Raw genomic sequence first — 22,791 nt, 5'->3', positions numbered from 1 at the left:
ACCAGTGGGACCAGGGTGTTTGAGGGTCTCCAGGGGCATCCATTCTACTGCAGGCCATGTCACATGAGAGTGGTGGTGGTGAGGAGGATACTGATATTGATACAGCATGGTGCTTCAGCTTTTCTACATTCTATATACTCACATAGGCCTATACAATTACTCTGTAACTGATTACTCTGACAGAGGATATATATATATATCTCAATCTCCCTGTGCATCTCTCTCTTCCTGTCTCGCTCTCTGCCCAAGGACTGAATCACCACCAATATTCTCAGACAAACAAGCTTGTTGAATCTTTGAATGTTAAGTATGTAAAATTCTAAATGTGAAAAACGCAACAACGTTAACCTCACACATCATCCAAACTGTTATTGTCCTGCGATTATTTATGGAAGAACATGAAATCAATGTAATTTTATCTATTTTGGAGCAAATATTCAGAAAATTCTTAGTTTCATTAATAGGTTGCCATTTTCTGTTCATTTTAGTCTAGATGATGAAAATACAGATATTCATTGCTCTGCACAACATATTCTTACATACTGGTAAGTGCCAAAATAAAGGAAACACCAACATAAGGCGTGTTATTAATAGGGCGTTGGGCCACCACGAGCCAGAACAGCTTCAATGCGCGTTGGCATAGATTCTACATGTGTCTGGAACTCTATTGGAGGGATGTGACACCATACTTCCACAACAAATTCCATCATTGGGTGTTTTGTTGATGGTGGTGGAAAACTCTGTCTCAGGCGCCGCTCCAGAATCTTCCATATGTGTTCAATTTGGTTGAGATCTGGTGACTGAGAAGGCCATGGCATATGGTTTGAATCGTTTTCATGCTCATCAAACCGTTCAGTGACCACTCGTGCCCTGTGGATGGGGGCGTTGTCATCCTATGGGGGCATAGCCATGGTAGCCAAAATAATGGCCTGCCCAGCATTTGTATACATGACTCTAAACATGATGGGATGTTAATTACTTAATTAACCCAGGAACCACATCTGCTTTCAATATACTTTGTATCCCTCATTTACTCAAGTGTTTCCATTAGATCAAATGTTCTGTGAAAATGACCAATGGAGCTATATGAAAAGCATAGATGTGACGCATGAGTGCGTTAATGAAAATGTCTCACACAAACCCTTATATAATGAGCACGCATGGACAAGCACTTTACACACAAACCCCAACAGAACTGTGCGGGCCTGTCTGGGTGAGGGTACAGCTGGCCCTGCCTCAGCCTCAGCCTGCCTGGATCAGCCTATTTCTGTGTTTGTGTGTCACAGTGTAGCGTATGGAGCTGTAGCTGAGGGGCTTGGTTGCTGTGACCTCTGAGACATAACCCCAGTTCAGTGTGAAGGGGGTAGATGTAGTACCCAAGGAACCATCTCCCCTCTGACTTCCCATATTCTGATTAACTGGTACTGTTTAGTTGTAACGGCTGTCGTGAGAGAGAGTAGACCAAGGTGCAGCGGAGTTAGTGTTCATCATTGAATATTTAATAGACGAAAGAACACTATACAAAAATAAGAAAACCAACAGCCAAACAGTCCTGTCAGGTGCAAAACACTAACAGAAACAATTACCCACAAAACCCCAACGGAAAAACAGGCACTTATGTGTGACTCCCAATCAGCAACAACACTCTACAGCTGTGCCTGATTGGAAGCCACACGGCCAAAATCAATGAAACAAACCAACATAGAAAAATGCACATAGAACGCCCACCCAATGTAACACCCTGGCCTAACCAAAATAAAGAACAAAAACCCCTCTCTATGGCCAGGGCATTACATCAGTCCAGTGAAAATACACACACAAAGTATCTTTATCCTCCAGGTTCAGGAAATCACCAGCAGAATTCACAAACGTGCTGCTCACTAAATGTGACTTGAGCATTTCCAGTGATTAGTGTGTGTGAACATGACAGAGAGCACCATGCTATCATGCATCTCTCCGGGTTAGTCAGGTGGTGGTGGTGTTTAGGATTACCAAACGGTGGGATAGAGAGTGTATGTCAGCCATCCCTTCTGATCCTCAACAGATGTCACACCTTTGTTTCCTCAGATGAGGGCTTAAAATCCTCATGTAACTACTGACTGCAGCAGCACACAATAGAATGGTTCAGGGAGCTTTGCTTGCTTGGAGCTCTACAGCAATGCATATATGCAGTTATCAGCTGGTGCAGAGCTGTCACTTACTTTGCCTAAGGGACCATTTCTACAAAGGCAATTATCCAGAGGGTCACTCACTTTTCACCTGTGGTGCTTGAACAAAACAATCTGATGCTAGGAATGACCTAATTCCATTGTGTGGAGTGTTGTTTCTCCAACATCAAATCTTCTGAAATAATCCAAGAGGCAAGTGTTGCTTGGTGTTAGCGTTACATCATGGCAGGCTGCACACAGCCCATGGGACAGCATGTTTGACACCCCTTAGGTTCGTTTTTTAGGTGCTAAACTACATTCTGGGTCACGATGCTAACACTGGGCCTTCCACTTACATCACTGTCTACCATATAACCAACACATTATGTTGGGGCTTAGCATGAGTATGAGGACATTTTAAGTGGTAGAGAAGGTCAGGAGGCTTTAACATGAACATAAAACCATGGGCATCATAATGTAGATTGGATATGAATCTTTATTTCATTTATTTAACCTTTATTTTATCAAGGAGCCATACTGAGACCAAGGTCTCATTTACAGATGAGCCCTGAATGACAAACTACAGAAAATACACACATCAATATAAATACATAATGCAAGCAGAAAGAAAAACTAGGTCATACATTTCTTTCTTAGAATGCGCCCAATATCCTGAATATGAGCATAAGGTAAGTTACATCATGCAACACAAGACTGGTCCATACCAGCTTCCCATTCACTTAAACCTATTACCTTTCACCCTCAACCTCTCTCTGTCCCCTTCTCTCCCATTACCTCACATTCCCATCTCATCAATTCTCTCTCTACCCCTCCATATCTCTCCCTCCCTCCATCCTGTATTTTCCTGATGTAGTCCAGTTGCCTGAGAGGGATAGCAGAGTACAATAGGGTAATGCTGGCTGTGGTGAAATGGGATGCAATAGCCGGAAGATTCTCTTTCATCTGAATTGCTGCAAACAATTGGCAATGAGAGGGTGAAAAGAGAGAGGAATGGTGAGAGAGGGAGAAGGGAGGAGTGGTGAAATGAGGATGGGGAGGAGAGGAAGTGGGGGAAATAGGGTTAGAGGATAAGGGAAAGGTCAGAGGTGACTGGGGTGCAGGAGCAAGAGTGATGAATGGTGAAGGTAATGTATGTCAAATTAAATCAAAATAAAACTTTGTCACATGTGTCGAATACAACAAGTGTAGACTTTACCGTGAAATGCTTACTTAAAAGCCCTTGACCAACATTGCAGTTCAAAAATAAGAAAATATTTACCAAGTAGGCTAAAATAAAAAGTAATAATAAAAAGTAACACAATAAGAATAACAATAACGAGGCAATATACAGGGGGCACCGGTACCGAGTCAGTGTGCAGGGATACAGGCTAGTTGAGGTAATCTGTACATGTAGGTGGGGGCGAAGTGACTATGCATAGGTAACAAACAAACAGCGAGTAGCAGCAGTGTACAAAAGGGAGGAGGGGGGGGTCAATATATATTGTCCGGTGGCAATTTTTATGAATTGTTCAGCAGTCTAATGGCTTGGGGGTAGAAGCTGTTGAGGAGCCTTTTGGTCCTAGACTTGGCACTCTGGTACCGCTTGCCATGTGGTAACAGAGAAAACAGTATACAACTTGGGTGTCTGGAGTCTCTGACAATTTTATGGGCTTTCCTCTGACACCGCCTATTATATAGGTCCTGGATGGTAGGAAGCTTGCCCCCAGTGATGTACTGGGCCGTTCGCACTACCCTCTGTAGCGCCTTATGGTCAGATGCCGAGCAGTTGCCATACCAGGCGGTGATGCAAACGGTCAGGATGCTCTCGATGGTGCAGCTGTAGAACCTTTTGAGGATCTGGGGACCCATGCCAAATCTTTTCAGTCTTCTGAGGGGGAAAAGGTTTTGTCGTGCCCTCTTCATGACTGTCTTGGTATGTTTGGACCATGATAGTTCGTTGGTGATGTGGACATCAAGGAACTTGAAACTCTCGACCCGCTCCACTACAGCCCCGTCTATGTTAATTGGAGCCTGTTCGGCCCGCCTTTTCTTGTAGTCCACGATCAGCTCCTTTGTCTTGCTCACATTGAGGGAGAGGTTGTTGTCCTGGCACCATACTGCCAATTCTCTCACCTCCTCATTGTTGTCGGTGATCAGACCTACCACTGTTGTGTCATCAGCAAACTTAATGATGGTGTTGAAGTTGTGTTTGGGCACGCAGTTGTGGGTGAACAGGGAATACAGGAGGGGTCTAAGTACACACCCCTGAGGGGCCCCAATGTTAAGGATCAGCGTGGCAGACGTGTTGTTGCCTACTCTTACCACTTGGAGGCGGCCCGTCAGGAAGTCCAGGATCCAGCTGCAGAGGGAGGTGTTTAGTCCCAGAGTCCTTAGCTTAGTGATGAGCTTTGTGGGCACTGTGGTGTTGAACGCTGAGCTGTAGTCAATGAACAGCATTCTCACATAGGTGTTCCTTTTGTCCAGGTGAGAAAGGGCGGTGTGGAGTGCGATTGAGATTGCATCATCTGTGAATCTGTTGGGGCGGTATGCGAATCGGAGTGGGTCTAGCGTGTCCGGGAGGATGCTGTTGATGTGAGCCATGACCAGCCTTTCAAAGCACTTCATGGCTACCGACGTGAGTGCCACGGGCGGTAATCATTTAGGCAGGTTACCTTCGCTTCCTTGGGCACAAGGACTATGGTGGTCTGCTTGAAACACGTAGGTATTACAGACTCGGTCAGGGAGAGGATGAAAATGTTAGTGAAGACACTTACCAGTTGATCCGTGCATGCTTTGAGTACACGTCCTGGTAATCCGTCTGGCCCAGCGGCTTTGTGAATGTTGACCTGTTTAAAGGTTTTGTTCATATCGGCTACCGAGAGCGTTATCACACAGTCATCCAGAACAGCTGGTGCTCTCGTGCATGCTTCAGTGTTGCTTTCCTTAAAGCGAGCATAAAATGCATTTAGCTCATCTGGTAGGCTCGTGTCACTGGGCAGCTCGCATCTGGGTTTCCCTTTGTAGTCCATAATAGTTTTCAAGCCCTGCCCCATCCGACGAGCGTCAGAGCCGGTGTAGTAGGATTCAATCTTAATCCTGTATTGACACTTATTTTTTGATGGTTCATCTGAGGGCATAGCGGGATTTCTTATAAGCATCCCGCTCCTTGAAAGCGGCAGCTCTAGCCTTTAGCTCGATGCGGATGTTGTATGGAGTAAAGTGGTGGTCATGCATGTAGGCTATGCATGGTTGTGGAATACACATAACCCTCAAAAGAAGTCTGTTCAGTTCTGTATGGGATATTCATTATGCTGCAATTCTAACTAGAAACATAGTGACATCCTTTGGACACTTAGGATATGTAAAAATTACATTAAAGAAGGTCCCATTTAGTGAGTTACAGTTGTTCAATATGCTGAACCAAAAAAAGAAAAAAGCAGCAGTCAATCTCCTCCAATTCCATCCTGTCATCTGGACGTGGCTCAAAGGCCGTCCCCAGGCTAGACACTCCTCCTGTTTCCTGTGTGGAGTTGCAAAGTTACAGACCCCCACTCCTCACCCACCCCTTCCCTCCTCATCCCTTCCGTCCCCTCCTCACCCCTTCCGTCCCCTCCTCATCCCTCCTCACCTCCCCATGCCAACATCCCCTTCTGTCTTACGTAAGCGGTAGCCAACATATAGCCCTATCCCCATCCTCATTCTAGCCCCCCCCCCCTCTCCTACGCACACAGGCAGGCCAGATTAAGACTGTCACGAAGACCATGACAAAGATTCCTGTATGAAATGACGTATGCTTGAGTCATGGCAGAGCCGTGTGCACTTCTAACCACATTCAAATAAACAGTGTCCTTGCATGTTTATATGATGTGAACTGACTTCCTCCCAGCTAAAGTGTCCTCACATGCCCGTGTTAGGGCCCCTCCACTACACTACACTGACTGGCCCACTCTGAGTGCAAGAGGAATTTCTAGGATTAAAAGAAAACAAAGCGAGGGATCCGAAGGAGGGAGAGAGAGAGTCTTTGCCTTGGAGAGCGTTCAGTTCCCAGGCTTGGGAGAACTAGGATGATGTAAGAGGTCGGGCGTGGTCCGTCTGGGGGCGTGGTCCGACTCCGTCTCCATTCTGTTCTCATCATGAGGCTCCACTCTGCTCTGCCACACAGACCCAAGCAGCTTGCCCCTAGCCCTGGCTCCAGCCTAATATTAAATGGGATGTGTGGTTGTGTTTTATTAATGTGTGTTTGTTTGTTTGTCTGCACAATGGTCCTCTGAAGGATTCTCTCCCATTCACTGTTTTAGTCACTCATTGAGAGAGAGAGAGAGAGAGAGAGAGAGAGAGAGAGAGAGAGAGAGAGAGAGAGAGAGAGAGAGAGAGAGAGAGAGACAGATGGAAAGAGAGAGAGAGAGAGAGAGAGAGAGAGAGATTGCTCTGAGTGGGCCCTCATGCTTACCCACTACTAGTGGACACATTGAAACGGAGTGCAGTGAAATAGAACAAGTGTAAATATGGGGCCCTGTGGAGTCTGCCATATAACGAAATAAGGAGTGAGACAGTAATATGGACAGCGCAGAAGTAGTCATGCCCACAGACATTCACCAGAAGAGTGTTTGAAACACTGTCAGGGAACATTACCAAACGCACACGGTTCAACATCCTCCTAAACACACAAATGAATGCGCTTATGCACACACACACACACACACACACACACACACACACACACACACACACACACACACACACACACACACACACACACACACACACACACACACACACACACACACTATGACAAGATGGCACCAAGACATGGACGCCCTGTTCCTGGCTCCTAAGCAACTTTGCGGTATTTCACAAGCATTTCTCCACACCCGCAATAACATCTGCTAAATATGTATGTGACCAACTAAATGTGATTTGACTTCTGTACAGCTGATTCAAAGTACAGCTGTGGCTATGAGGATAGCCATGGAACAGTAGCCTTCCATCCTTGATGAACTGATCTGATTTCCCGCTTTTTCACCTCACTGCATATACATCATAGTTGTCCTCATATACCTCACAGAATAAAGTTGTCCTCAGATACCTTATCAGTGCATTCGGAAAGTATTCAGACCCCTTCCCCTTTTCCACATTTTGTTACGTTACAGCCTTATTTTAAAATGTATCAAATAAAATAAAAATCCTCATCAATTTACACACAATACCCCATAATGACAAAGCGAAAAAAGTTTTTTAGAATTTTTGGAAAATGTATAAAAAAATTTAAAAATGAAATACCTTATTTACATAAGTATTCAGACCCTTTGTTATGAGACTTGAAATTAAGCTCAGGTGCATCCTGTTTCCATTGATCATCAATCCAATGTTTCTACAACTTGATTTCTACAGCTCCGAGACAGGATTGTGTCGAGGCACAGATCTGGAGAAGGGTGGCAAAAACTTTCTGCAGCATTGAAGGTCCACAAGAACACAGTGGCCTCCATTATTCTTAAATGGAAGACCTTTGGAACCACCAAGACTCTTCCGAGAGCTGGCCGCCTGGTCAAACTGAGCAATCGGGGGAGAAGGGCCTTGGTCAGGGAGGTGACCAAGAACCCGATGGTCACTCTGACAGAGCAGAGTTTCTCTGTGGAGATGGGAGAACCTTCCAGAATCTCTGCAGCACTTCACCAATCAGGCCTTTATGGTAGAGTGGCCAGACGGAAGTCACTCCTCAGTAACAGGCACATGACCACTTGGAGTTTGCCAAAAGGCACCGAAAGGACTCTCAGACCATGAGAAACAAGATTCTCTGGTCTGATGAAACCAATATTGAACTCTTTGGCCTGAATACCAAGCGTCACGTCTGGAGGAAACCTGGCACCATCTGTACGGTGAAGCATGGGGGTGGAAGCATCATGCTGTGGGGATGTTGTTTAGCGGCAGGGACTGGGAGACTAGTCAGGATCAAGGGAAAGATGAACGGAGCAAAGTACAAAAAGATCCTTGATAAAAACTGAGAGGTTCCTGTCCTGAGCTCTGTGTTGTATTGACTTCTTGTGACAGGATGAAGGATGAGCAACTGTGTTGATTTTAGCCTCGAAGCCTCTCGTCCCCATCCCGTCACATCCAGCCTTTCTCTGCCTCCTCAGGTTCCTGGCCCATTGCCCAAAGCCCAATGTCTAGACACACTTCTAGATGTGTGTAAGCTATCCTACAACAGTCAGACCTCACAACAACACACCAGAGAAGGCTGGTGGGAGGAGCTATAGGAGGACAGGCTCATTGTAATGGCTGGAATGGAATCAATGGAACGGTATCAAACATATGGAAACCACGTTTGACTTCGTTCCATTCTTTCCATTCCAGACATTACAATGAGCCTGTCCTCCTATAGCTCCTCCCACCAGCCTCCACTGCAACACACAGACTAATCTGCACAGCTGACTAACTAACTGCCCAGCAATGAGCCTTCAAACACTTCTAAATGTTCATGTACGGCTACAACATTCAGACCACACAACAACAGAACAACACACACAGACTACTGTCTGGCTGCTGTCCTGACGACACAAACCCTCCCTCCCTGCCTCAGTCAGTCTGTTGAGGCCAGTGAACATGAGATGAGTTCAGTATAGGACGACAGAAGGTGACTCAGATGCTTATTGCCAACTAGACTTGAAAAATCAGGCCTATCCCCTGGGCACACTCGTCAATCTCTCCACTACTGGAGGGATTATCTACCCTCTCCTCTCTTTTCTCACCCTCTCCCCTCCTCTCCTCTCCCTCATATCCTCTCCCTTCTCCTCTTCTTCTTTCCTCTGTTCTCTCCCATTCTTTCCCCTCCTCTACCCTCCTCTCCCCCATATTCTCCTCAATCACCAAATGTATTACTACTGGCCCAATGGAAGAGGCTGTGTTGTGCATCATGGCCAGGCTGAGGTTAAGGATAGGTGAGGCCCAAACTAGGCTGCTGATGGCTGAGGAGGTCGACTGCAGCCAGGAGCCATCAAACTCCCAGGACTGCTGGACAGGGACCTCAGATATTTGTGACAGGCTGCCTGGAGACGTTAGCATCGCTGGGCCTCCGGTCCCAAACGGAGTGATGGGCCTTCTTACACAGGACCAAAGACCGTCACATGCACACACACACACACACGCAAGCACACAAACACATATGCATGTATGCAGGCGCGCAAGCACACACACAGACACACAGTCACATATACACAAAACGTCACATTACCCAGTCCGTCATCACACAGCTAGGGTCGAGACGGACCCCGTCACCAGACGTCCGGTGTAGCACGTCCCCCCAGACTATACAACCTGTCACACACCCAACGGCTCGCTGGGCAGACAAGTCATACACACATCATTGGAGAAAATAGAGTGGTTACACAAGCCTTCGCATAGAACATCAGCCTTGGCTTATCCTGACCTGAAACACCACCACTGTATGGGTTGTTATCAGTCAAGTCCAACTTAAAATGGATTTAGGACATGAAACCTCCAAGTCAAATAAGAGAATATTCACTCCCAGAGCCAGTAGGATTTTGTGTGAGGAAGTCAACAGACGAGGGTCTTTTCAAAGGGCCATGGCCTCTTTTTTACTTATTGTGAAACTCTCCTTTAAGAGATCCAAGAATTCTCCCGGAATTTTCTGCATACCCGCATTTCCCGCTCCAACATATAAACAGAGACACACACACACACACACACACACACACACACACACACACACACACACACACACACACACACACACACACACACACACACACACACACACACACACACACACACACAGGGCCATGGCGCTGTCAGGGCTGAATTGATTGATGGCCTTCAGAACCAATCTCATCACAGGTCGGTGAAGATGACACCACCTCTCTCTGCTGTAGTTTCTTACGACTGCCACAGGTCACAGCTTTCAGTCTCCCCAGGGTAGAAAACCAATGCTCCATTCAGTCACAACGCCCAGCCCACCCACACACACAACGTGCATCAAGGGATGGATCCATCAGTGGGTTTCTTCCATCAACAACCCTGGGGCAAGGCTTACTTTATCAACCAATGTCCTTCACAGGGACATTTCTATGTAAATAAACATCAGCGCTTGGCTGCTTGCTTGTATGCTCTCCTGTCTGAGTATAGGCTTGAGTATTAAGGGTTAAAGCAAATATTATCTGGGGAGCGAGAGAGAGAGTGAGCCACGTGAGTCAAGCATGTCAGCAGCGCCCGTGTCTGCCTTGGGTCCAGTAAGCGCCCGTGTCTGCCTTGGGTCCAGTAAGGTGGTGAGCAATCTGGCCCAGGGTCCCTGCCGTCTTGCAGTGAGGTCATTACTGCCATCTGACCCAGAGAGGTCAGACAAACAGGCAGAGCAAGCCCTGGTAAACAGGCAGAGCAAGCCCTGGTAAAAACACAACACTTCCACATCCCTCATCATACACAGCATCTCCAATCACAAACACACTTTTTATTGTGAGCGTTACATGTGGAGAAACACAGTGATGATCATTCACATGATCTCACTTCCATTTGCTGTAATAATGTAATTATGGTAAAAAGGGGAAACCATCTCTCCATAGACTCAGACCCAACATGACAGAAAAAGACAGATAATGGCACCAAACCATTTCACAAAGACCCTGTCCATTACAAGCCATTGAGTTGCTCACCTCAAATAGATCCAGTGAGGGTGAGGAGGATCCCTGGCAAACCCTCTATAGGGCCTGCTACAGATGCTAGATCTTAAGTTAACCAGATCCTCACAACAGGAAAATAATCCTGCAGCAACAGGAAATGTTCATTATTATGTGGATAATAATTAATGGACATGTCATACTGACACATAACGCACCGCGACTTGAACTCCTCTCCTGTTTTTAAGTCCTCATGGTGTTCATGCAGAACATGTCTGCTCTGTTCCCCAACAGCTTGATGTTTTAAGGCTATGTGATTACATGTCTCTTCGCATGTGAGTTGCCACAACACATTATCTTCATCAATGTGAATGTACTGGAGGAGCCATGAGTCATTCCTGCCCATGGACGGTAAAGAAGCTGTTACTCACATACGGCCCAGCCTGAGATACACACAGGAGCTGTGTGTATGCATTGTGTGTGTGTGTGTGTGTGTGTGTATGCATGTGTAGACCCCTCTCTAGACTGGAGAAATGCAGACTGGACCATGCAGTGCACAGCCACACACAGCCACTCACTCCTGGGTGCATTCCATCAGCCACAATGTGTCCGAGAGGGTCTGATCCTAGTCCGCCTGGCTTTTTCACTCCTCATCTCTGTCAGCAGGGTCCAGGGTCATGGCTGCTCTATCCTCCTCTCTCCCCCTGCCCTCGCCCTGCCTGCCCTGCCACCCAGGACACAGACTGCTCAGACTTGTGTTGTCCTCCAGGACAGTACGGGATGGAGGAACCAGGTTGAGGGAGGGGACCATCAGGCAGAGTCAGTGTGTGTGGAACCAGAGGGACATTCAGGTCCTTTGGGTGGTGGATCATTCATGATACACACAGGAAACTGTTGAGCGTGAAAACCCCAGCAGCGTTGCAGTTCTTGACACACTCAAACCGGTGCACCTGGCACCTACTACCATACCTCGTTCAAAGGCACTTAAATATTTTCTTGCCCATTCACTCTCTGAATGACACAAAAAATCTTTCTTTAACCGGTCTCCTCCCCTTCATCTACACTGATTGAAGTGGATTTAATAAGTGACATGAATAAGGGATCATGGCTTTCACCTGGATTAACCTGTTATTAATGTTTTGTACACATGTTTATACAGTACACCGTTTTTGGATGGTTGTTTACTGGTTGTTGTTACTTTAAAGGATTTACAAGCATAACATGAACCACTGACATTATTCATGGCACCGGTACTGTTTATATTTATGTGCAGGAGCTCCACAATACTTTTGAGCTAATATTCTATAAGAGGAACAGGAGCTCAAGCAGTAGAACATTTTGAGCTCCTGCCCAAGTCAAGCACTATGTGTGTGTACCCTGTGTGTGTGTACCCTGTGTGTGTGTCCGCTATGGAGTTGGAGTGGTCTGTAGATGTGTGGCAGCACAACATGGAAAGTGAGAAAAGTTTGCCTTACAGAAGCTGTTTGTTCAGGGAGACTGTCAGCAGGCTGATAACATGGACCCACTAGTCGATGACAGCAGGCTGCATGGGCAACATAATCTAGTCCTCAGTGTTGAGTCAACCACTGACCCATCTAGATTCACTAAAGCAGCAGTTCATCTGCACAGCCACAGACACAGCTACGCCTTGTACTCATGTATTAAATCTAGCTCTTCTCTTCTTTATGGTTGTCATGCCATGCCATCTAATGTACTGCTATTTCAAGTGGCTAACTAGGGGAGGATGGAGGATAAAGTGATCCAGGAAAGGGGGTTGGGTAGAGGAGGAGGGGGTCTATGGTGGTTCCAGGGGCCCCTCACCCTGCTCTGAGAGAGATGTGTGTTGGCACCGCACGCCCCTCCGGCAGGCAGTGGGCGCGGGGCTTGGGGCAGAAGGGTGAAATGTCACAGACGGAATGCAAATCCAGCCTGACAACTTGTGCAGAAAACATGTTCTCTCTGACTCTGAGAACCTTGCTATTTCACAAAGCCAAATGAACATATCAGCCATGCAGTGCCCCGGGCTCCAATTGGGTTATTTTTAAAAGAGTCACAAAAAATACAGCCCAGCTAGCGTTACATCATCACAGCCCTTTGTTGCTGCTGTTATCCATCTTCTCCAGCTCAGAGCTCCACCTCCCTCCCTCTCTACACACCTGTCTCCCAGGAGGAGCTCTACACACGTGGGTTAGGGTAAGTCGGCCATCTGGAGTCTCGTTGTGGTAGAGCTGATAAAACAACTACACACTGACTCCTGTTAGTCATCTCCGATACTGTATGATCAGATCAGATCCAGCATATTGAGCATCATAACATGCTGGTTGGTTCAACCTCGCCATGATCATTTCCTATCCATGATCTGCAATGCAACGCGTCAGTGAGTCCATAAGCTATTTTGTTCAGACGTCCATGTGACCCATGATTTGTGGTTCCACGTACGAACGAACGGTGAGCCTTGCTCTGCCATGTGTATTTGATTCATAGCTCACGGGTTTATCTCCAAGTACATGATGTCCACTGACGACGACCCGGCCAGGGCCAGCCCAGCTCAGTGATGTCACACAGTCACAGGGGCCGGGACATGGTCCTCAGTCCTCCATGTCATGTACTGTATGAGGAGTCAGGGATACTGAGAAAAGGCTCTGCCTACCTGCCAGGTCTAGTGGGTCGATGACTAGCTGTGATGGCAAGGTCATGCCTTCTACAGTCAGACCTGAAAAATTGTTGTCGGCACAACTGGTCCAAGCACACCAAGACTCGTGAAGAGGGCACGACAAAACCTATTCCCCCTCAGGAGACAGAAAAAATTTGGCATGAGTTCTCAGATCCTCAAATGGTTCTACAGCTGCACCATCGAGAGCATCCTAACTGGTTGCATCACTGCCTGGTATGGCAACTGCTCGGCCTCCGACCGCAAAGCACCACAGAGGGTAGTGCGCGCGGCCCAGTACATCACTGGGGCCAAGCTTCCTGCCATCCAGGACCTCTATACCAGGCGGTGTCAGAGGAAGGCCCTAGAAAATGTTAAAGACTCCAGCCACCCTAGTCATAGACTGTTCTGTCTGCTACCTCACGGTAAGCAGTACCGGAGCGCCAAGTCTAGGTCCAAGAGGCTTCCAAACAGCTTCTACCCCCAAGCCATAAGACTACTGAACAGCTAATCAAATGGCCACACAGACTATTTGCATTGCCCCCCCGACCCTGTACCGGTGCCCCCTGTATAAAGCCTCGTTATCGTTATTTTACTGCTGCTCTTTAATTATTTGTTACTTTAATTTCTTATTTTTCTTTAGGTATGTTTCTTAAAACTGCATTGTTGGTTAAGGGCTTGTAAGTAAGCATTTCACTGTAAGGTCTACACCTGTTGTATTCGGCACATGTGACAAATAAATATGATTTGAACTAAGAATCCTCATACTGAAGAGCACAATTAGAACAATAACAAACCACTGAATAGCATTACAGAATATTATTCAGCCCATTAGCCCATCCAACCACCTCAGAATGGGATTACAGAAAAATTATTCAACAGCCATCTGCACTCAGTAATGTGGCACAAGGCTGTCGTACTACTACGACGACCAACTAATAATAACCAAGGCTGCCAAAAGACACCAAGAACTGCGTTATTAAGCCTTTCTATAACAAAGCCAAAAGCTGCCGAGCCAATAGACCACTGGGCATAAACTTCCCAGTCCGCAGAGACAAAACAATGCCCCGGCCAGACAGTCAGGACCACAGTGACACCCGTAGCTATCTGAGATGTCTGCACGCATGGCCACAAATAGAAGCTAATTGCTGCTGAGACATCAGCTGAAGCAACAGATTATTTTTAGGGGCTGTTCAGTGGAGTGAGAGATCTGATCCCAGACCAGAGTAGACGAAGGAGAAGGAAGAGAATTTATGGAAATTTGTGGAAGGGGATTTGTCAGGGATCAGGGAGGAGCGGAGTGGGGAACACAGTAGGCCCATGTGCACAGCTGAGACAGCCACACATCGCAGCCACATCAGCCTGACATCGGCCTGACTACTCCCTTCAGCTCCAATCACGTCACTGCTTACTAAGTTCCTGTCGTCACCGAATTGGGCTGGAATCGGAAAACATCCCCACATGTCCTGCTGCTGTGCCAGTACAAATTAACCCATTTTGATGTCAGTGTCTTTGTTCTCTGCATATTTCTCCCAGTAAAATAACCTAATCTGTGCTGTATAAAGCATAGCATTATTAATATATATCTTATCTAGGGCTTCTATTTCTATGTTCTAGAACATGTTCAGTGTCTCTAGCCTTGAGTTATTGCAACAACATCAGGTGATATAATTAAGCAATAAGGCCAGAGGGGGTGTGGTATATGGCCAGTATACCATTGCTAAGGGCTGTTCTTATGCACCACGCAACGCAGAGTGCCTGGACACAGCTCTTAGCTGTGGTATATTGGCGAGATACCACAAATCCGAGGTGCCTTATTGCTTTTATAAACTGTTTTTTTTTGTCATACCCGTGGTATACTTAAGTGATAATGCCCGAGAAGCCGGTGTTTGGAGGATATATTGGCACGGGTGTTGTTAGGCCCAAGACAAAGTCGAGGGCCGGCAAACCATGCCAGTATATCCTCCAAATAACGGCTTCTCAGGCAGTATCACTTAATTATACCACAGGTGTGTTATTTTGATGAATTTATTCATTCTGAATCTATCGACGCTACCCAGTCGTTCGTTCTAAATGCCATACTGGCTGGCAACGTTCTTATCCCTTGCTTGCTAGCTAGCCAACTACGGCGAACTTACAGCCACGTCAAATGGTGCAGCCAGAATAACAACACTGTAGCTGCATTTGCGTAAGCTGTTTTCTAGTGACATTTATTTGGATACATCCATAACAATGAGCTAATGAGGTGCAATTTCACCTAGCATAGAAAATGTGGTCTCTATGTCAGGACAGTGTTGTTCAGGAGCTAGCCAATCACTGAAGCTGGAAAGACTGCAAACTAACTGCACTTCGTTTTGTTTGGCCTGTTTTCTATTGATATATCCATAAAAATGATACTGATTCATGACTTCGACTGGCTGAGAAAAGCTGCCTGCCTGTCTGTCTCATCCCGACACGTCCATTACTATGGGACAGCTGGAGATCCAATTTGAATATTGAAACATTGCTGCAAATGTCAGAGACAGACAGCAAGATTTATACATATCTCCACTGTTGAAAACTAAATGTTAGTCTAAATGAAATGTGAGAAAATGTCTAAATGCTTTTGATAACAGAGATCAAGTTTATAAATTGCCTGGCTTGGCTGATAAGACAGTGGATTGCACAGTCAGATGGAACAGAGTGAATAGGCATTTTAACATCAGATTTAGCCGGTGGTAACCTGTGGAATAAACACTGGCTTGAATGCGGTTTTAACCAATCAGCATTCAGGATTAGACCCACCCGTTGTATAAGGTCTGATATACCATGGCTTTCAGACAATCAGCATTCAGTGGTCAAACCACCTAGTTTATAATTGTATTGTGATCACAGCAGCATTTCAAATCGGATGAGGTACCCATGAGGAGAGATGGCTTCCTGTCATAGCAGACAGCTGTAGTACATGGAGTAGAAGAAAGATGACCTTGCCACATTTTGTCACATGTACATCTGTCAACTCAACTACTCCAAATGGCCCAGAGGCTGAGGCACTACAATGTACACCCTAACTCCACAATCCACACTAGCCTCTAGTCTACAAACATCAGAATCCTCCTAGATTTAACAAAAATTGTTGGCGTAATCAGATTAATTCATGGTGGGTTTTAATTGGTTGCTGTCAAGAAATATCAGGCTTAGGAGATACATCGTCAGCAGAGATCCATAACTTATCAAAAGCTGATTAAAACAGGATGCATCCTCCACTCATCTGTGCTAGTGAAGAACACACACTGAACTGTGTGTGTGTAGTTGACAGGATTGTGGCATTTAATTGTGAATGTGTGTGTCAGTTTGAGATGAGAATCATACGAAAAAACCTGGAATGAACTATGAACCTTCCAAGGTAGGATGACATCTCTGTACCTCACAAGTAGCCTAATGCGGCTACATTTGAACACGCAAGAGGGGTGACTAACTATGGTGTTACCACTATAACACTAGCAGTATATCACATACAGGCTTTTTATTGATGCATTGTATTTTACGAGGCAGATAAATTAAAAACAAATTCTTATTTACAATGAAGGCCTGATGTAAGATATTTATCTTCAACCATCCATGAGTTCTACTGGAGTAGACTACACGGTGCCAGCTGGTGGTGATCCATGGTAGTGGTACAACCATCACATGACTGGGTGAGTAAGATGAATTGTTGCACTCTTACAGAAGCCTAAGCCATAGAGATCTAAATCTGAGAGGTCCCTCTCCAGCAATGCTCCTCCTGTTTTCAGCAGCACTGTAAATGTGAGATGGAGTGACGGCCCAGTGTAATGATGGGTCCTGACAGCTGAGCAGAACAACACAGGCTGACAGCGCCCTGTGTTGTGTAACCAGCCCATTGTTACCACTCTGTGGACTGTCAGCGCCATTAACATTCATAGGAATCTTTAACGAGCCAGCCAGCCAGGGACATAGACAACTGTTGGCTCCTTATGTGCAGCAAGCAACAGGGCTGGAAACAGAAAAACACATGGGCAAAGGAAGAAGGCTTTGAGCCAGAAAGAGAGAGACAAAAGCTGAAGATAATTGAGTCAAATATATATACATTTTTTTATATAAAAACACAGACAAGGCCCTTAAAGCTGTTCCATTTGAGCTGGACTGTGTGCTCTGCTCAGTTCAGGCTCAGTCATTCTGTGTGCGCCCTGTTCGCAGCAGAACATCACTGGAGGCAAGTGGAGGAACAGCCACTCCAGAGAGGAGATAATGGAGAAGAGAATGAAATGAGAGGAGCTTTAGTCTATTTGACTAACCACTGGAAATGGAAACAGATCAGCTGACACAGAACACTGCAGCGTCACACCTTGAAGACTCTTTTGGCACGTCAGCTATATCTGTTGTCACACCCTCAAACACTTCTACATTCTAAAACAGAGCTACGTGTGAGAATTATTTTAGGCTCAATCTGTGAAGTCACAGGTTCTGACAAGCATTTCGCTACACTCGCAATAACATCTGCTAACCATGTGTATGTGACCAATAAAATGTGATTTGAAGACCACAGGACCAATCCAGTGTCAGAATGCCTTATTCACAGTTCAGCCAAATAAGATTCATTGGCCCAAGTGTATGTATGAACCCAGTGGGTATGTATGTAAAGTGTGTGAATGTTACCTCTGTGTAAATTAATATTTACCGTGTGGGAATGTGTGTGTAATAGTATAATGAGTAGAGGCTCACTTCATATGGAACAAACACCCAGGGCATCCCCAGTGGCCTGCTGTTACCTCTATCATCCAGGACATCCACATGACTGAATAGCACCCAGGTGCTTTCAGAGGGGAGCCCCCTCCCTGTGATGTCAGTGTTGACTGTTGACGTTCTTTCCACACTGGTCAGATGGAATGATTTATTCATAGTAGCATAATAAACATTGAAAGCACTGACAGTTAAACCCAAGGCCTCTCGCACAGCATGCACATACCCAACCCCAGCGTTTGCTTCACAGACACTAAAACATTCTTATATCCTTCAGTCTGTCTTTCCGTGGCTTCTTTCTTCTTAAGTTTATTTTAACCCTTTAAATATATTTTAATATAAAACAAGCCCACATATGATGAATCGACCATGTTGAGAACTGCCCTGTTCTGTAGTCCTGTGTTGAGTTGGAGATAAATGCTTCCCAGCTGAGGCTCTTTATGCACTGGCCTCTTTTCTTCTCAAAATGTTCACGTTCTCTTTAACGGACATAGAAGTTCCTGTTCTGGAGCCGGAGGGAGACAACTTCACGCAGCAAACGAACAACCAACCTCCCCAAGACAAACAAAAAAGATTCCTTAAAAAAAGGAATAAAAACGGAATAGTCCGAGTGGAGGAGTAGGGTCTGGAGCTCTGTATACTGGAGGCACTTTGGCACAGAGCCAAGGCCCCAAGCAAGGCCCCACACAGGAGGGTGAGGGACAGACAGCATGCAGCACCACCACCCAACACAGAGATACAGGAATGATCATGACACAGAGAGAGAGAGAGAGAGAGAGAGAGGGAGGAGAGATTGAGAGCACCTGACGAACATGTGGAGGAAAAGGCCAGCCTCCCCATTATCATCACGTTTTGGAGAAGAAAATCAGAAAAGAGTTTGAGGAGGTGACAACGCCACAGTGGAGAGACTGGGAGAACAGGAGGAAGGGGGTAGAGGGAGGCCGATGGACTGAACAAAGGAGCCAGACAACCAGCTGACAGAAAGCTATACAACACATACAGGACTTGTGTTCCTTTCTTTCAGAAGCGTGGAGGGAAGGTAACACAGGGGAAGGTTTACTACAGTCCCAGAGGAAAACAGGTGCAGGTCAGGTATCAGGTAGGGTGTGGTCCACAGGTGAGGCTGGCAGAGGAGTTCCGGTCCTGCTCCAGTTAGTTTCCCCCAGCCTGGACGCTCCCTCCATCCCTCCCTCCACTCTAGTCTGCTGTCTCCCCCCTCCCTGCCCCTCACAGGTAGAGCTCCTTGGCTCTGATATGTGACAGCTTGTCTCTCAGCATGCGGAAGGAGGGCCGCAGCCCCACATCCAGGGTCCAGCACTGCTTCATGACGTCGTACACCACCACCGGGCAGCCGTCGGGGGCGTCCATCTTGTAACCCTTCTCCACCCGCGGCACCACCTCCTTCAGGGGCTGAGGAGTAGAGAGGAGGGGCGTTATCAACCCAACCACATACTCTCCTGGTACATCCTAACATCCTTCACTGTCTGAACAGTGGCGTCAACCTATCTGCCTGTGCACAAGCTTCACAGCTATTAAATGATATGAAATACATCACTCATCTAGATATATCCATTTTTGCCTTGCATTGGAGAAGGCAATACAGATAAAACTGCTGCCCCTTGCTGGAGTCACCTCACTATGTCATACTTACAATTCTGGGGTAAGGCACACGCCCAAAGGAGTAGATCTCCCATAGCAGGATACCATAACTCCACACGTCTGACTTAGTGGAGAACCTCTGGAAGGAGCAGAGAGAGAGGCTGAGGTCAACTACACAAGACACCACAGACACAAAGACAGAGCTTAGGCTACACTATTTAAACATCCTCCCATCTACACTCCCTCCCTCCTTCGTCCAATCCCCTCTCTTTCCACCCTCACCTTCTCTCGCAGGGCTTCGGGGGAGGTCCATTTGACGGGCAGTTTGGCAGTGTCCTGTGTGGACGAGGCCTCCTTGGTCAGACCAAAGTCGCTGACCTTGGCGATGTTGTCGTCAGACACCAGAACGTTCCGGGCCGCCAGGTCTCTGTGCACAAAGTTATTGGCCTCCAGGTATTCCATGGCTTCACATACGTCACTACACAGCAGGGGAGAACGAGGAGAGGAGTCACCAAATGGAGATGTGAGAGACAGATAAAAAGAGAAACAATGGGATCACTCAGCCAAGACAAATAACTCATTTCATTGTAGATAAGTGATACCAATAGCCATTTAAAATACTTTGGTTTCTGGCATCCTCTCCAGGGAAATCACATTATAATTGAATAAAGAAATCCAATACAGCAGAACTTCCTGAGGATAACTTACAGTGAGAATTTGAGTAAACAGTCTCCTCCCAGCACGGTCCGTCCTCGAGAACGGAGGTAGTCCACTAGACTGCCCTGTGGTGGGGGGAGAGAGGGACGGCTGTCAAGCTGGGAAGTAGGAACAGACCCTATTATAAAAGGGACAGTGGTCTCCAGCCTACGGCCTAGATAGAGTAGTCCATGGTCCAGCAATAGACTAGACTGAAGTACCTTGGCCATGTACTCTGTGACGATGTAGAGACTGCCCCTCTCCTCTACAATCACCCCCAGCAGCTGAACCAGGTTGTTGTGCCTCAGTTGGCTGCAGGGTAGAGGGTTTTAGTGACATAGCGACACACTAAGGTGTACAGACACAGAAACACACAGTCATAAGGTATTAGAGAAAGTGGGTAAGACCATAAAACAGAATGGTTGAGACTTACGTCATGACGGAGGCCTCAGCGATGAACGCCTGGGCCGTGGCGTCGTGTTTGATGCACTTCACTGCCACCTTGGTCCCTCTGTAGTCCCCCACCATCACATCTGAACAGATACAGAGATGTAACACTGGACAACGGCCTCACACGGGGATGGAAAGAGACACTTTATCAGCACTGGTCCCAGTTAGGGTCTTTACCTCCAAACTCCCCTTTGCCAATGGTCTGGATGAGCTTGAGTTCCTTTCTGTTCAAGGCCCAGCCGCCTGTGGAGCAGCAACAGAGAGAGTGTCGAGAGAGAGAGAGAGTGTCAGAGAGAGAGAGAGAGAGAGTGTCAGAGAGAGAGAGAGAGAGAGAGTGTCAGAGAGAGAGAGAGAGAGAGAGAGAGAGAGAGAGAGAGAGTGTCAGAGAGAGAGAGAGAGAGAGTGTCAGAGAGAGAGAGAGAGAGAGTGTCAGAGAGAGAGAGAGAGAGAGAGTGTCAGAGAGAGAGAGAGAGAGAGAGAGTGTCAGAGAGAGAGAGAGAGAGAGAGTGTCAGAGAGAGAGAGAGAGAGAGAGTGTCAGAGAGAGAGAGAGAGAGAGAGTGTCAGAGAGAGAGAGAGAGAGAGTGTCAGAGAGAGAGAGAGAGAGAGTGTCAGAGAGAGAGAGAGAGAGTGTCAGAGAGAGAGAGAGAGAGAGTGTCAGAGAGAGAGAGAGAGAGAGTGTCAGAGAGAGAGAGAGAGAGAGAGAGAGAGAGAGAGAGAGAGAGAGAGAGAGAGTGTCAGAGAGAGAGAGAGAGAGTGTCAGAGAGAGAGAGAGAGAGTGTCAGAGAGAGAGAGAGAGAGAGTGTCAGAGAGAGAGAGAGAGAGTGTCAGAGAGAGAGAGAGAGTGTCAGAGAGAGAGAGAGAGAGAGAGAGTGTCAGAGAGAGAGAGAGTGTCAGAGAGAGAGAGAGTGTCAGAGAGAGAGAGAGTGTCAGAGAGAGAGAGAGTGTCAGAGAGAGTCAGACTCTGGTTCCAGCAGTACTAATGAAACATCATCCTTCCCTTGACAGAGCAAAGCACAAGGTTAAAGACTTACTGCTAATTCAAGTGATTAAGCCCAGGTTTCCTGTACTACAGAAGATAGACTGAGTCACTGTGTGTATTCTTACAGACCAAGAGTGACTCAGAGAATGGAAACAAGGTTAGTAAAGTGTTCTTACTCCTGGAGAATTCATCCTGGGCGGCCACCGTTCCCTCCATCAGCTTTGGCTTGATGAGTCTGGTACAGAGGCCGTCGGCGTCTTTAGTGTAGTGCTGAATGGAGATAGGTGAGAGAGAACATGGTGAGTTGGATAGTGTGTATATTAACAGTAGCTGCATCGTCACACTCAGGAGGTATAACTGCATGTCAACCGTATGTCAAAGACCAGACAACAAAGAGCGGAAGTCAAGAAGAGTCTTAGCAGTCTGGGGTGAAAAGGATGCTGGGATTGGAGGGCTAGAGGGGACTCTGCTAATTAACAGGAGAAGCATAGGAATTGTGTGTTTGATGGTAAGAGGTCACTAACCACACCTTCACTTTAGATACTCCTGTCAACACCAACTGATCTACATGTGATCAGGTTAACCAGTCAAACACACCGGCCATCTTTTTGACCTATGATTAGTTTGTTAATCAATGGAGAAGCACCCAGTCATTGAGTAATCTGACTGCCACTGTCTGTTTTACATGTGAGTAGCATTTACAACCACCAGATGGCAGCATGGTATAGGAACTATTGCCTCTGTACAAGCTGCTAAAGAAATATATTCATGTTTACATTTTTAGTCATTTAGCAGACGCTCGTATCCAGAGCGACTTACAGTAGTGAATGCATACATTTCACGCATTTCTTTTGTACTGGCCCCCCATGGGAATCGAACCCACCATGCTGGCGTTGCACACA

General features: G+C 46.6%; 1 protein-coding gene across 6 annotated transcripts in view; it reads right to left on the bottom strand.

Moving 5' to 3' along the window:
• Positions 1 to 18,301: 18,301 nt before the first annotated feature.
• Positions 18,302 to 22,791, bottom strand: part of LOC106587553 (tyrosine-protein kinase CSK) — a 37,296-nt gene continuing 32,806 nt past the window's right edge. For all 6 annotated transcript variants that reach the window (XM_014176056.2, XM_014176052.2, XM_014176053.2 and 3 more), the window contains 8 exons: positions 22,066 to 22,159; positions 21,087 to 21,152; positions 20,893 to 20,992; positions 20,681 to 20,771; positions 20,472 to 20,545; positions 20,046 to 20,241; positions 19,816 to 19,902; positions 18,302 to 19,574 (listed from right to left, as the gene is read on the bottom strand). In XM_014176056.2, the coding sequence (XP_014031531.1) occupies positions 19,392 to 19,574; positions 19,816 to 19,902; positions 20,046 to 20,241; positions 20,472 to 20,545; positions 20,681 to 20,771; positions 20,893 to 20,992; positions 21,087 to 21,152; positions 22,066 to 22,159 (891 nt within the window). In that variant the 3' untranslated portion in view covers positions 18,302 to 19,391. The remainder of the gene's footprint in view (positions 19,575 to 19,815; positions 19,903 to 20,045; positions 20,242 to 20,471; positions 20,546 to 20,680; positions 20,772 to 20,892; positions 20,993 to 21,086; positions 21,153 to 22,065; positions 22,160 to 22,791) is intronic.

Source organism: Salmo salar, chromosome ssa26 (assembly GCF_905237065.1).
Source record: "Salmo salar chromosome ssa26, Ssal_v3.1, whole genome shotgun sequence".
NCBI classification, from domain to species: domain Eukaryota; kingdom Metazoa; phylum Chordata; class Actinopteri; order Salmoniformes; family Salmonidae; genus Salmo; species Salmo salar.
Note: the sequence above shows the minus strand (reverse complement) of the source record. Positions and strands in the feature narration are given on the sequence as shown.